Consider the following 15810-nt stretch of genomic DNA (forward strand, 5'->3'; position numbering starts at 1 on the left):
ACATAGATCTTTTTCAAGCAATAGATATAATAGAGTGTAAGCTTGTTATAGATATGTAAAAAAAAGTAGATTTTAATTCTTGTAGTAAACTTTGTTTTTGCGTTGTAAAATTGAGGTGAGAAATGCTCACTACACATCTCGGAATTTAAATGTTAAATTGATTATTGTTGATTCAAATGTTAAGCTTTACCTAATCTTCGCATATCTATAGTAAACTATGAGCCTAATCTATCAATTACTTTAAAGGAAAACAAATTTCAACATCTGAGTGAAAATTTATTACCAAATGAGCAGTTGGTGTGTACAACTGTTTATGCCAAGCATGTCCCTTGGTGATATTTTCGTATTCTCCTGTTGCCTTTTAACATTGTGATGGATCTTGCCGAGTTTGGTGGCCAACGACTATACCGGCGAACGGAACAGAAGACAAATCGGTGGTCTGGGTGTAATAGACACTTTTCGGGCAGTCGATGAAAAAATGCGTGTGGTTTGCTTGATGTACTTTTCAATTCTGATTTTCATTTATTCTCTCTCCGTATATGTCGTGTTAGGTAAGTATTCGTGTGCGTGTTTCGTATTTCGTATTTCATTTCAGCGTTCGTGTACCAAGGTAAGGCAAATACAAAGGTAAGGTAAGTAAAACAGTTTTGTTGTAATAGAGTACAGTGGGCTCAACGGATTTACAAGCTAATTGTAAAAACTGTGTTTAATTTCAAATGCAAAGAATTCTAATTATCAAGTGAGTATCAAGATCCGCAACATCTCGGCCCCCGTTGAAGCGCAGCATTCAACCGACAGAAGATGAGGAAGGTTCATCGGTCAGCTGGGTTGAATCAGTCAACCCTGCTGCTGTGTTACCTGGGATGTCATCAATCGGTAGCAGACACAGCTCTGTTGTTGCACGACGACGAATTCCGGCTTGAGTGCGGACATCCACTACCCGTATTATGTTGTCCTTGTTTGGGTAGACTGCTACGACGCGTCCGACAGGCCAATGTTTGGGTGGAGCGTTGTCGGTCTTCAACACAACCATAGCACCGACCCCGAAGTCGGTAGGGATCTTCCTCCACTTAGCTGGACGCTGATGCAGCAGGTCGATGTATTCTTTAGACCAGCGCTTCCACAAGTCGTTCATGGCTCGCTGTGTCGTCTGGAAGTGGGAAAGTCGATTAAGGGGAATGCTTGAGTAGTCTGGCTCGGGAAGCCAGACGGCTGGTTCACCCAGCAGGAAATGTACAGGTGTGAGCACGGAGAGGTCTTCAGGATGATTGGAAAGTGGAGTTAAAGGACGGGAATTCATGATGCTTTCCGCCTGAGCGACAGCCGTGCGAAAATCGTCAAAGTGGTAAGGTGATGAGCCGATGATCCTGACGAGATGGTGCTTGAAGCTCTTCACCGCAGCTTCCCAATGCGGTGCTCTAGGGGGAATAAACTGGAACTCGATACCTTTTTCCAGGCACTCGTTAGCCCATTCGTTGGACTTCAGCTGCTGGACGAGTTGCTGTCGCATCTCCTTTATCTCGCGGAACGCGCCGACGAACGAGGTGCTGTTGTCGCAGTGTATAACGCGAACGCGACCGACGCGACTCACAAAGCGCCTCAACGAATTGACGCACGCAGCAGCTGGCATCCCGGCGACGATGTCCAGCACAACGGCTTTGACGGCGAAGCACACGTACACTGCGACCCAGACTTTGACCGAAGCGCCCCTTCCCGCAAGTTGACGAACGAGAAACGGCCCGCAGTAATCCAGCCCCGTGTGTTCGAAGACTTTAGATGGTGTAATGCGCGCAGCAGGTAACGGCGCCATATATTGATTGCTTGCTTTCGGACGACAACGGAAACACGTCACGCAACGATGGACTGTCCTTCGAGCGAGGTCTTTACCACGGATCGGCCAGAAACGCTGCTTGATGGTTGCGAGCAGTTGTGTTGGTCCAGCGTGCAGAGTTTGATGATGAATTGATCTGGCAATCAACTTTGAGAGATGATGATCGGCAGGTAACAGGATCGGAAAGCGACTGTCGAAGGTGCCAGGTGATTGCGCTAGGCGGCCGTTCAAACGAAGAAGCCCTGCGTCATCAATCCACACGTCAATGTCCTTGAGCGGAGACTTGAAGTCTGCCTTTCGCAGAGCCAGAGACTCTTGGACGTGGTTATGTAAATATCGCAATTCCTGATGGAAGGTTGTTCCTTGTGCAACTCGAATGAGAGATTTGAGGGCATTGTTGTACTCGACCGGTGTGATTCGCCCGAAAGTTCGAGCATGGCTCGGCAATTAGCAGTTCTTCGCGAAACGAAGGCAGTACGAAGCAACCTTAAGAAGATGAGACAGTTGCGAAAAGTCCTGGATGAGCGAATCGTCGAACGTGACACAAACGAGTGCGACCGTCGGCCGCTGCTCGACAATTTGTTGTTGGATGTCGGTCGAGGTTAATGGTACTATTGGATCTGGCCAGGCTTCTGGTCCTGAGAGCAGGTATGGTGGCCCATGCCACCAAAGTGCATCATCGCTGATGTCTTCGGGATGAACTCCGCGAGAAATTCGATCGGAAGGGTTTTGCAGCGTTGGAACGTGCCGCCATTGGGAGCCTTCTGTGGTTTTGAGGACCTCTGCTATTCGATTGGATACGAATATTTTCCACGCGGACGGCGGGGAATTTATCCAGTGCAAAACGATCGTCGAGTCCGACCAGAAGGTGATTTTGGCGTTAAACTTAGTGGTTTTACGGATGCTGTCAGCCAACTGACTTCCCAGAACAGCTGCACAGAGTTCCAAGCGTGGCGTGGAATAGCCACTGATTGGAGCGACCCGGGATTTCGCTATGAGGAGATTGCTTGTTCGCGTGGCAGTCGGCCCTTGCGATACTACGTAGATACATGCTCCGTATCCTTTCGAAGAAGCGTCGACAAAGCAGTGCAGCTCGTACCTTACTGCATCATCTCTGAATACCCATCGTGGTATACGAAGATCTCGGATGACACCAACCGATTCTCGAAAGGACAGCCACCAAGATTGAAGAGTCTCCGGAAGTCCATCGTCCCAATTCAGTTGCTCTTGCCATAGCCGCTGAACGAACATCTTCGCACTGGCGACTACTGGACCGATGAGACCCAAAGGGTCAAAAAGCTGCGACATCTCCGACAGGACAATGCGTTTTGTAACTCGTTGTAGTTGTGGAAGATCAGGAACTTTGAACGCAAAATCGTCGTTTTCCGGGGACCATAAGAGACCAAGTGTTTTGATGGATGAGGTGCGATCAAGTTCTAGAGACGGTTGATTCTCCTTGAGGTCGTCTGGAAAGTGTTCCAGGATACTAGGATGGTTCGCGCTCCACTTGCGCAGATTGAAACCACCTCTCTTTAGGAGGCCGTCCAGTTGGGTGCTTGTGTCGACTAGTGTTTCGATGCTGTCGGCTCCTGTCAAGACATCGTCAACATAAAAGTCCTTCTTGACAATGGAGGCAGCCAGTGGAAAGTCATGCCCTTCATCGTCAGCTAACTGATTTAGGACCCGGGTTGCCCGGGATGTGCCGTAGGTGACGGTGTTCAAACAGTAGGTTTTCAGTGGCTCTGACTCCTTTCTGCGCCAAGCAACTTGCTGTAGTAGTCGATCGTCCGGATGTACCAAAGCCTGACGATACATTTTCTCCACGTCTGCTTTCATGACAAATCGGTGGAAACGAGAGTTGATGACGATGCACAACATTGAAGGCTGAACTGTTGGTCCTGTTAACAGAAGGTCGTTCAAGGAGAGCTGATTGCTGCTTTTGGCCGAGCCATCGAACACGACTCTTATCTTGGTTGTAGACGAATCGGGACGATGAATTGCGTGATGGGGCAAGAAAAACTGGGGCAACGCGACGCGCGTCTTCACCTCCTCCATATGGCCGAGTTGTTGGTACTCGTCCATGAACTGCACGTAGCTTGTACGAAGAGCATCATCGGTCCGAAAGCGTTTCTCCACAGCGGTGAATCGTCGAGCGGCCATTGGCCATGTCTCCCCGATGAGAGGTAACATCTCTTGGCGAACTGGTAGATGGACCACATAGTGTCCCTCAGCGTTGCGGGTGTGAGTTTTGGCAAAGTGAGCTTCACATCGTTGTTCTTCGGCCGTGAAAGTCTTGCCGTGGTCGAAGTCTTCCACTTCCCAGAATCTCTTCACTTGGGCGTCTAGGCTGTCAAGAGTAGACACTAGACACGTAATTTGAGCGGGTGTGCTCGTAGGAACTTTGCCAGAAAAGATGTATCCAAGGCTGGTTTTCTGTAGAACCGGGAGGTGGTCATTGAACGAAATTTGCTCTGCTTGCAGTAGGATCGAGAACAACTCGGCACCAACGATGAGGTCAATGCCGTGACTCACGTTGAATTGAGGATCTGCCAACGGTAGATGCTTAGGGATCTTCCAGGTGCTAATATCAACCGTCTTTGTTGGTAGACAAACGGTTAACTTGGGTAGCACCAAGCATTCTAAATTATGATCATGTGATCCGAAACGAGAGGAGAATTGTACTATCACTATATAGCGAACGTTTACTAGAGCTTGTCCGATGCCACTCACCGGCACGTTCACTTTTCTGCGATTTAACGCAAGCCGTTGGCATAACGCTTCGGACACGAAACTTGATTGTGACCCGCTGTCCAAGAGTGCACGAGCGAGTTGGTATTGTCCACGGTTGTCCCGGATCTTGACAAGTGCTGTGAACAACATCACTGTGGAATCACTTACAACATTAGATGAGGTTGTTGGACAGGCATTGGAGGGAGGTGAGACTGTACCGGACGGTGCGAGAAAGGACGCGGAAACCGGCGGCGGCAACAACGAGACCGAACGATCGACCGAAGCGACTGCGGTGTCGCATAATTGCGGCACGATAGGAGAATGCGACATATGTTGAGTGTTGACAGAGTGCATTTGCTGCTGGAGCATTTGGGTGTTGGTAGGTTGGGTGTGTGGTGGAGCTTCTGTTGCAATTAATGTGGAACTAGGTGAGAGGTGAAGCAGTGTGTGATGCTTTCTCTGGCAATATTTGCAGGCTCCGCCACTGCAATTCTTCGCTTGATGCGTGGCTTTCAAGCAATTGAGGCAAAGATTGCTCCGTTTGACCAGGTCGAAGCGTTGCTGGGCAGTCTGGGCCCGGAAAGACTCACACTGGAATAAAAAGTGTGATTGTTTACAAGCTACGCATCTCAGAACCTGCTCAGATGCTGAGTGGTTGGTTATCGAGCGAGATTTTGAAGGCTTGGCCTCCACGAAGGAAATAGCGTTTTGGGAGAGCTTAAGTGACTGCAGAGTACGAGAATGCTCGTGTGTAAACTGCAGTAATTCTTCGTACGAAGGGCGTATTGTTTTGTCCCGCTGGTTTTCCCATAGTTTCTGTGAGTCAGTGTCCATCCGGCTAAACAAGAGTTCCACCAATACAGAATCCCAATGTTGCGCCTTCGTCTCCAGGGAATCCAAAATTTGCACATGCTTCTCAAATTCATCAGCAAGATCTAACAACTCACTTGCTGACTCCTTCCGTAAAGGTGTAATCGAGAACAGGGCAGAAATATGCTGCTTGATGAGCAGATTTTTGTCTTCGAAGCGATCACATACCATTTTCCAAGCGATGACGTAGCTGGTCGCAGCCATTGGAAGAGAGCAAATAATGCGCGCCGCATCTCCTTTGAGAGAAGAACGGAGATAATGCAATTTCTGGATGCTGGAGAGTGACGCGTTGTCATTGATCATTGTCTTAAACAAATCGTGAAATCCTGACCAATGTTCCGGACTCCCATCAAATTCGGGAAGTCTTAATTCCGGAAGACGCACACCAGAAGAAACTGCCGGAATTTCATGTACGGGAGCAGGAGGATTAGCTGGTGGAGGAGTAGGTCGTTTGCTTGACAAAGAACCCTTTAAACGGAAATACATCGTCTGATGTTCTGCACGAGTATCCGAAAAGACTGGATCGCCAGAACGATGTGTGTCTAGCTCAGTCTCCACATATTCAAGCTCCTCCATAAGCTTGTCCAGCCGCTCGAGACGAAAGGGAATTTCAAGCGATTTTGTTTCGTCATAATTATCGTCGAAATCACGGATCAAATCAAGTGATCCCAAAATATAGGCACGCTTGGCGTGCAGTTGTTTGATTTGCTTGGCTTTTTTGTTCCGAGTCGCGGTAGCCATTTTACTCAAAAAAAGTAAAGAAAGAAAATGTGCACCCACCTGCTCACGGCGTACTTAACCTCCAAGTTGGTTTTTGGTTTAACAAAGCCTTCCGTTATCCAAGCGCTGATGCGGTCTGCAGGAACGACAAGTCTTCCGTTATCCTCAGCGGCACCAAGGAAGCAGCTCACAGTAGTCGATAACAGGGCAAACCACTGCGCGTGCTGTTATTGTGAGAAGCTCGAAAAAGAAGCACTTCTTCAAAATGGTGGTGTTGAACACTTTTCACGTCCGGCTGATTATTTTGTCACAAGAACTGGGATTGTCCCAATCGCGAATTTCAGTCAGCGATGACGAAATTGAAACCGACCGACGGTACGAAAATGTTCACTCTCAGACAACGTACGCAGTTGCCACCGACGACCGCGAGCAGAAATTATTATCTCGATTCTCGATGCACGAGGTCTCACGGCGAACAAAGAACTCGATATGCACTAGCGGAACAAAAGATCTTCTTGCTTCTAGATGCTCCACAATCAACGACCCCGAAACCTTCTAACTTTCCGACACAAATCCCGGGTTTCGGCACCAAATAATGTGATGGATCTTGCCGAGTTTGGTGGCCAACGACTATACCGGTGAACGGAACAGAAGACAAATCGGTGGTCTGGGTGTAATAGACACTTTTCGGGCAGTCGATGAAAAAATGCGTGTGGTTTGCTTGATGTACTTTTCAATTCTGATTTTCATTTATTCTCTCTCCGTATATGTCGTGTTAGGTAAGTATTCGTGTACCAAGGTAAGGCAAATACAAAGGTAAGGTAAGTATAACAGTTTTGTTGTAATAGAGTACAGTGGGCTCAACGGATTTACAAGCTAATTGTAAAAACTGTGTTTAATTTCAAATGCAAAGAATTCTAATTATCAAGTGAGTATCAAGATCCGCAACAAACATGTTCATTCATTCAATTCGCTACCCTTTCTGCACACACGGTAGCTATGAAATCTTTCTGGACCAACAATTTAAATAGGCGGAACAACCCAACGTAAGCAATGGCTTTAAACACAACATTCTCGAGAATCAAAACACTACCACGAAAACTAAAATTGCCATTCAATAAAGGAAGTTTGCTCTATCAGATGATGGTGTTAGATTGTTTGGATGTGCTTTAATTTTCGAGGAATTGAGTCCTAAGAGATCCCCCCCCCCCCCCGAGATTCCATATTTCAATCTCTCCCTAATCCCGATTCCCGGATTTTCAAAACCGCCGAAAGTCTATCAAAAATCTTTCTCTTCTTAAATTTAAATCAATGTTAATTGAAACGCATGTAGCAATTTGTTGTTCCGTGGCATTTGCGGTACAGGGTGATATTTTGTGAGAAATTTGTTTAGTTTAAGGTGATTCCTTGTAGAGTTGAAAAATGGTCGCTACGTAGGCTATACATGTACATTCTTCACTTCAAATTTTCAATTGCACAAATGTCGGAAATCAGTGCCCAATTTCACCTGAAATTGCTACTTCATGCTGTGCAGCAAACGTGGATTAACAATTTGAATGTTGCTTATGTCGTAGAAGTAGGGCTGGTAGCGTTCAATGCTGTCAAAAATAGTGATTTTAGTGACCATGTTGAAGAAATAAGTGACCAAATAGAGACTTATAGTAGTAAAAAAGGGAAGAAAATTAGTCGTTCTGATGTTTGAGGTTTATAAGATTCTCATAACGCTTAAATATGTACGATAGGAACCTTTAAAGCGAGAGATTAAATAGAAAGATTATGACTTAACCTCCAAGCTTCTTCTACCTCGCAACCGGGAATTCGCAGGGAATTTTATACCTTGCTAAGAATACATTTTAAAATAAAAAAACATTTAATATTCCTGGTTATTTTCATTCACACATTGAACTTTTTTGATCCAGAATGGATTAATCTAACATTAACAAATACATAAATTTATAATTAACTGAAAAGTTAAAATACTTCAAGAAATTTTCAAGAATCTAGAGTCAAATTCCTTGCACAGTTTTAAGGCTCATGGAATGTTATTATAATTTTTAAGGACCTGATTCCACGGGAGCTCTGGGAAAAAAATCTATGAGAAAAATGTCAACTGCAATCTGCTTTCATGGTACTTCTGAGGAATTTTAGACTTCATGTGAAGCCTAAGCTCAATGCGAATTTTCATGAGAAATCTCCTTTGAATATGGAATGGACTAATCTGAGGTTCAAGAATCTAACCTGATGCTCGCAATACTTTTCATCATTTCTTTTAACTTCTCTAAATTTTTTGGAACTTCCTAAAATTTCCACAATTTTCCTAACGATCATGAATCTTCTCTAAAGTGTTAACAATTCACTGAATTTCTCGAAACTTTTTTAAAATTGATGCTATTTACCTGCTCTGGAATATCTCAGCTCTGAGGATATCCGCTCTTTCTTTAAGTTGCTTTAAACTTCTGTAAAGTGTTTGCAATTCTCATGAAGCTTGTTGTACTACCATGAATATAATTGAACTGTTCTAATAATATTTAAGCAAGGCATAAACTATTGGACATATGTGTAAACCTCAATTTTCTTAACAACTCTAAAGTTCTCTGAAAATCTGAGAACTTCTTGAAATTTCCCGCTTATTTAGTGAAACGAATTGAACTGAATTCCCCTGAAATTCCCTTTGTTTTTGGAGTTTTACTAAACTTATTTGAGATGCTCCCGAAATGTCCATAAAAGTTCCTGAAGTACTCGGATCTACCTAAGTTCCATTTTATGAAGTTCTCGAAATGTATCTGAAGATCTCTCAATTTATGTGAAATTTTCGAAATTATTCTGAAATTTCAGAATTTTCCGATCCGCAGCGAAATAAATGCCACTATTTTACTGGAATTGATTTAATTGCCTTTAAGTTCTAAAATTTTCCTTAAGTTTTATAAAGTTTATAAACGCTCACGGAACTTTGCCTTAAATCACTAATTTTCCCTACAAGAAGTTTTCTATGCTTACCTTGATTTCTCTTAATTGATCAAATGTTCTGGTAAATTTTCTAACAATAAAATGAAATATTTCTGAAGTTTTCATATGTTTAAAGATTCCTCATTTTTGATCGTAGGAAACGTCAAGACATTAAAAATGTTGTGATCTTAGACTTACTAAAATGAGGTAAGTGTTCAACTTCAACATTTAATGGATTTGAGCTAAAGCTGTTTCTTTAAAAATGATAGTCATATCTTAAACACGTTTGCGTTAAAAATATATTTTTAGCGCATTTCATAAATAGCATTCTTATTATAAACCTAGAAATTATCCGCCAAAATTATTGTTGGTTAGTCGGTCCTTACCTCCTTCGATATTCGGCAGTGGAGATGATCTGCCGACTCCAACACTGATTGGGAAATACCAGTTGGCTTAGTACCGCCAACGTTTGTTTTGGTGATGGCGTTTTTGGGGGAAGCGAGGTTGCGGTGGATACACAAAAACTACATTTACAGTCAGGAATCCTTATTGCCGGGGTAACGGGGGCGTGAATAAGGAACCGCGAATAAGGATACCCACAGCTTATGGGATTTTCTCTAATGGGGGCTGTAGTGGATTATCTCATTTGTTTCAATACATAAAGCTATACTGTCTTCGACAAAGTTGCTGTACTGGGTTAGACCAACAAGCCTGTGCCATTGGATTCGGGTTAAATTGAGAAATACGCCGCTAGAGGCGCTTCACTTTTATGTTACTTATGACGGGCGCTATAATATATGGATCATATTTCCAACATAGAATATTTCGTGATTCTGACCATATAGAAAGTTACTGTCTTGAGCAAAGTTGTTCAGGTGACCAAGTCCTTTTGGATGGTGGCCATATTAGTTCAGAACTCTCTCACTACGCAGCGCTAGTGTGCATGTGCAATTCCTTATAAACTGTATCTCGAGAGCCTGGCCATATAGAAAGTTGCTGTTTCCAGCAAAGTTGTGCAGGTGAGCAAGTCCTTTCGGATGATGTTCATATAAGTTCAGAACACGCTCACTATGCGGCGCTAGTGTGCAAGTAAATTTCCTGTATAAGCTGTATCTCGAGAACCTGGCCATATAGAAGGTTACTGCCTTGAGGAAAGTTGTTCAGGTCACTAAGTCCTTTCGGATGATCGTCATATTATTTCAGAACCCTCACACTACGCAGCGCTAGTGTACATATGAATTTCCTTAATATGTTATGTCTCCAAAGCTTGTCCATATAAGATGTTGCTGTGCAATGTGAAAACAGGAACCGGGAAAGGGATGACGTGTAGAGGCCGGAAATCGATGTCAGATGCCATTTTGGAATCCAAGATGGCGGCCATCGGTTCAAGAAAAACTGTCAAATACCGTACAATATGGATATTTTTGGAAAGGGAACGACGTGTAGAGGCCAGAAATCGATGCCAGACGCCATTTTGGAATCCAAGATGGTGACCATCGGGTCAAGAAAAACTGTCAAATACCCTACAATATGGGTTTTTTTCAGATAGGAGATGACATGTAGAGACCGGGAATCGATTTCAGATGCCATTTTGTAATCCAAGATGGCGGCCATCGGGTCAAGAAAAATTGTCAAATACTCTACAATATGAGTATTTCCGGAAAGAAAACGACGTGTAGAGGCCGAAAATCGATGCCAGATGCCATTTTGAAATTCAAGATGACGGCCATTGGTTCAATAAAAACTGTCAAATACCCTACAATATGGGTATTTCCGGACGTGTAGAGGCCGGAAACCGATGCCAGACGCCATTTTAAAAACCAAGATGGCGGCCATCGGTTTTAAGAAAAACTGTCAAATATCCTACAATGTAGGAATTTCCGAAAAGGGACGACGTGTAAAGGTCAGATATACATTCCAGCCGCTATTTCGGAATCCAATATGGCGGCAACATGTTTTCCATAAATAAGGCTTACCAAGCATATTGCGTATAATTTATTGTGTATAGCGTATCATTGAGCAAGATCGCAACGTAACGTGGAAAATTCCTCAAAACAATAAAATGCTTTGATTTGTTTTGTTTTTTCTATCGTAAGCTACAGATTTATTCCACATTTTATTTTCTCTTTCGATAACAAAGAACCAACCAGCGCTGTCATGTTTTATGCAATCTAGTCACTCTCGTTCTTCCACACCGTGAGATGGGTCTCGACTTCCCTTAGCAAATCTTGCATTTTTGCACTCCGTTCAACATTGCTGTCCAATGTGCAGAAACTTTCGACCTCGGAGAGTTGATTTAGTTTTAACTCGATTTCTGCCGCACCAGGTGGTGGATGAAAATATCAACCATATTCACTGTAGAGGGGTCCAGGAATAAATCTGTAGTTTACGATAGAAAAAAAATAAAACAAAACAATTAAAAGCGTTTTATTGTTTTGAGGAATTTTCCACGTTATGTTGCGATCTTGCTCAGTGATACGCTATACACAATAAATTATACGCAATATTCTTGGTAAGCCTTATATATGGAAAACATGTTTTTTTTAACTAGTTCGTTTATTTGAAAGGCTCAATCACGTTAGCTTTACGAAGCCGATAGTTCATTGTTCTTTGTTTGTAACAACATTCACTTAATTCTATGTCTAGTAGGAGTTGGGCCGAATACTCGCGGCTTACTCGAGGTAAGAGAGGTACATTGTCGAAGGATAGGATCAGGGGAGGAGCTTGGGGGCAAGGTTTCGTTGTCTCATCAGAGCGTTGTCACCAGTATGAACGGTAGTGCGCTTCTAGTTTCGTTTGGAGTTCGATTGGCTATGGTGACAATGGAAAACATGTTGCTGCCATATTGGATTCCAAAATAGCGTCTGGAATCTACATCTGGCCTCTATACGTCGTCCATTTTCGGAAATTCCCACATTGTAGTGTATTTGACAGTTTTTCTTAAACTGATGGCCGCCATCTTGGATTCCAAAATGGCATCTTGCATCGATTTCCGGCCTCTACACGTCGTTTTCTTTCCGGAAATACTCATATTGTAGAGTATTTGACAGTTTTTCTTGACCCGATGGCCAGCATCTTGGATCCCAAAATGTCGTCTGGCATCTATTTCCGGCCTCTACACGTCGTCTCCTTCCAAAAATATCCATATTGTAGGGTATTTGACAGTTTTTCTTGAACCTGTGGTTGCCATCTTGGATTCCAAAATGGCGTCTAGCATCTATTTCTGGCCTCTACACGTCGTTCCCTCTCTGGAAATAGCCGTATTATAGGGTATTTGACAGTTTTTCTTTACCCTATGGATCTTGGATTCCAAAATGACTTCTGGCATCGATTTCCGGCCTCTACACGTCGTCCCCTTTCCAAAAATATCCATATTGTAGGGTATTTGACAGTTTTTCTTGAACCGATGGCCGCCATCTTGGATTCCAAAATGGCATCTGACATCGATTTCCGGCCTCTACATCTCATCCCTTTTCCGGTTCCTGTTCTCACATTGCACAGCAACATCTTATATGGACAAGCTTTGGAGACATAACATATTAAGGAAATTCATATGTACACTAGCGCTGCGTAGTGTGAGAGTTCTGAAATAATATGACGATCATCCGAAAGGACTTAGTCATCTGAACAACTTTGCTGAAGACAGTCACCTTCTATATGGCCAGGTTCTCGAGATACAAATTCACTTGCACACTAGCGCCGCGTAGTGAGCGTGTTCTGAACTAATATGAACATCATCCGAAAGGACTTGATCACCTGCACAACTTTGCTGGAAACAGCAACTTTCTATATGGCCAGGCTCTCGTGATACAGTTTATATAGGAATTGCACATGCACACTAGCGCTGCGTAGTGAGAGAGTTCTGAACTAATATGGCCACCATCCAAAAGGACTTGGTCACCTGAACAACTTTGCTCAAGACAGTAACTTTCTATATGGTCAGAATCACGAAATATTCTATGTTGGAAATATGATCCATATATTATAGCGCCCGTCATAAGTAACATAAAAGTGAAGCGCCTCTAGCGGCGTAGTTCTCAATTTAACCCGAATCCAATGGCACAGGCTTGTTGGTCTAACCCAGTACAGCAACTTTGTCGAAGACAGTATAGCTTTATGTATTGAAACAAATGAGATAATCCACTACAGCCCCCATTAGAGAAAATCCCATAAGCTGTGGGTATCCTTATTCGAGGATAGCCCGGCAATAAGGATCCGGCAATAAGAGATACCGGCAATAAGGAATCCGGCAATAAGGATTCCTGACTGTATTATATTAAAAACACATTTAGTACATTGACTACACTAATGACATTTAATTGTATATGAATAAAAACTCTTCATCCCCGATGGGATACAACCATTCTATGCGGCGACCGAAAACAACTGTCTCTCGTCTCCTGATCTGGTCATCGTTTGACCCGTGACCGAGTAGACCAAATCTCCCTCTCACGTTCTCCGTCCGATCGGTCCAACTTCGCTTCGAACAGTTCTGTGCTCTTCGTTGGTCATCTCAGCAGCTGCTCGATGTCCGCCGACCGTTAATACTTAGCTGACGATGATCGCTATCCCTTACGTGTTACGTACAGGACAATAGACACATCTCGACTCGTAGCCTATTCACTCGTGTTTTGTTGAAGATCAGCTGTAGCAGCGATGGTGATATTCCAGGGTTGTAGTATTCTGGGGGTCTTACTCTCGTACAGTTATGGAAAACCTGTAAAACTCATGGAACTTTATTTATCCAAATGAGTGGACACCCTGTAGATAGAAAAGAATGATTAAACGTATAAAAAAAAACTCTATAACAGTTCAAGGATACAATACAAGGATACAATAAACATAATATAAAACGGCATCACTGTCGAGAGTTGACGTTTTGCCAATCGATGCTAAGGTTGACTTCTTTGTTTACTCCATTGGGCTTCACATTGGGATCGGATTCCAAGGAAAAATGCTGTGCGTATTGCCTGCACCTGTCTGCACCATGAAACTAAGTTTATCTCATCCGATTCGTAGCAAAAATCCCGGCGGCTCGTGGTTTCGTCCAGAATAGCTTCACGCCAACACGCGTTCTTCTACACCATGGTCGGTTAAGAGGGTCGATACGGCAGTCAAGATGGTCAAAATGGGCTCTCTCCTGCAACGGTTGGTCAAATGCCTGTAAGATCGTCCAATACGACGGTACGGTGCATCGACGAACTGAAAAGAATGGGGCCAAGGATGCTTCCTTGTGGAACCCTGGCACCGATGTTGAAAGCAACCGATGTGATGCCATTCAGAGGGACTCGGAACGTCCTGTCTGATAGATAGTTGTTCATTATCTTCACTAGGAAGATTGGAAGATCATACTGCTGCAATTTAAACACCAGGCCATCATGCTAGACATTGTCGAACGCTTTTTCAACGTCCAACAACGCCATGGCAGATGTTTTCGAAACAGACTTGTTCCGTCTGAGAATATTCTTCACTCGAGTCAGCTGGCGGACGATCGAACGACCTTTGCGAAAACCAAACTGTTCCTCGAGTAACAAGTTGTTTTCTTCGGCAGATGTTAGGAGCCGGTGAAAGACTTTCGAATAGTTTTGATAACCCTGAGAGAAGGCTGACTGGTCGATAACTTGAAGGAGAGGACGGATCCTTCCCAGGTTTCCAGAAGCACGAGGAGAAGTAGCCAAGTCGGAGGCACAGATTAAAAATCAGTGCCAGATGGTTGTAGAATCTGGAACTCAAGTGTTTGAGTTCCAGTTTCAGGATGCTGTCGAAATCTGGGGCCTTCATGTTTTTAGATGACTTGATATAGGCCAACAGTTCGTCAGCCGTAATTTCGGAAGCCTCGGGGAAAATGTTGGGAATCTAATGAAGATTGGTTGCATTTCCAGCATCTTCAGCTTCGTGAGGGCTGACGATGTGTTGTCCAAGATTATGGGAGCTAACGAAGTGTTGACCTATCGCGGCAGCCTTCTATTCCTCTATTCAGGAGTTATTAGATGAACCACTGGGTCGCCGGGACGATCCAGTGGGGTCAGTGGTGGAATGGGTCATGGCTTACTTTTAAGGATATTCGTTAGTTTCCAGAACGGCTTTGCACAACCTGCGTCGGGAAGCTTGAAATCGGTTGACGGATGAGCTCACATCGGCTACCACCGGATAGTGGTCCGAACTCAGCTCCTGGTAGGTCACAGGTTGCGAGATGTTGTCTCCCATGTTGCTGAAGAAGATGTCGATGATGGAGTGTACGCCAGACCGGCTCAAGCGGGTGGGAGAGTCGTCAGGATTGTACCGTTTTGGTTACGTCGACTGTTGCCCCAAGCCTGGTGTTTGGCGTTCAGGTCGCCAGCGATGATGTACTTTTCGTGTCGTAGAGTTAGTTTGATGATGTCCCTCCGTAAGTCTGCTGCCGACTCGTCTCTGATGTTGACAGGCTTGGGGCAGTAGGCCGCAATGATGGTGGTAGGGCCGACAGGAGTGGAGACTTTTACCCCTAAAGCTTCGATGGTTTTCAGCTAGAAGCTCGGCAGAAGCCGACAGTGGACTTGCAGCAATGGCCACTCCTCCTCCCCCGGTTCGATCAAGTCTTAGAAGCCGGAAGTCAGGAAGGTAGACGGTTACCTCCCCAATTCTGGCTTTATGAGGGTTCTGTATACCATGATTTAGACTTGTAGAATGCTATAAAATCTTGATAAACCCTGCAATGTTACTTGAGTCTGGTT

General features: G+C 44.1%; 2 protein-coding genes across 2 annotated transcripts in view; one reads left to right on the plus strand and one right to left on the minus strand.

Annotated features, from left to right (window-relative positions):
• LOC135713067 (5-hydroxytryptamine receptor-like) overlaps nucleotides 1–15810 on the plus strand; it is a 545162-nt gene that overhangs the window by 44758 nt on the left and 484594 nt on the right. The gene's annotated exons all lie outside the window — the stretch shown is intronic.
• LOC135713022 (uncharacterized) lies at nucleotides 788–15304 on the minus strand. The gene is made up of 3 exons (XM_065236100.1): nucleotides 15233–15304; nucleotides 2318–4426; nucleotides 788–2176 (listed from the first exon to the last, which is right to left on the minus strand). The coding sequence occupies exons 1-3, from the start codon at nucleotides 15302–15304 to the stop codon at nucleotides 788–790; spliced, it is 3570 nt and encodes a 1189-aa protein (XP_065092172.1).

This window comes from Ochlerotatus camptorhynchus, unplaced genomic scaffold, assembly GCF_037179485.1.
Source record: "Ochlerotatus camptorhynchus isolate MF236.1 unplaced genomic scaffold, CSIRO-AGI_Acam_v1.1 ptg000530l, whole genome shotgun sequence".
Taxonomy (NCBI): domain Eukaryota; kingdom Metazoa; phylum Arthropoda; class Insecta; order Diptera; family Culicidae; genus Ochlerotatus; species Ochlerotatus camptorhynchus.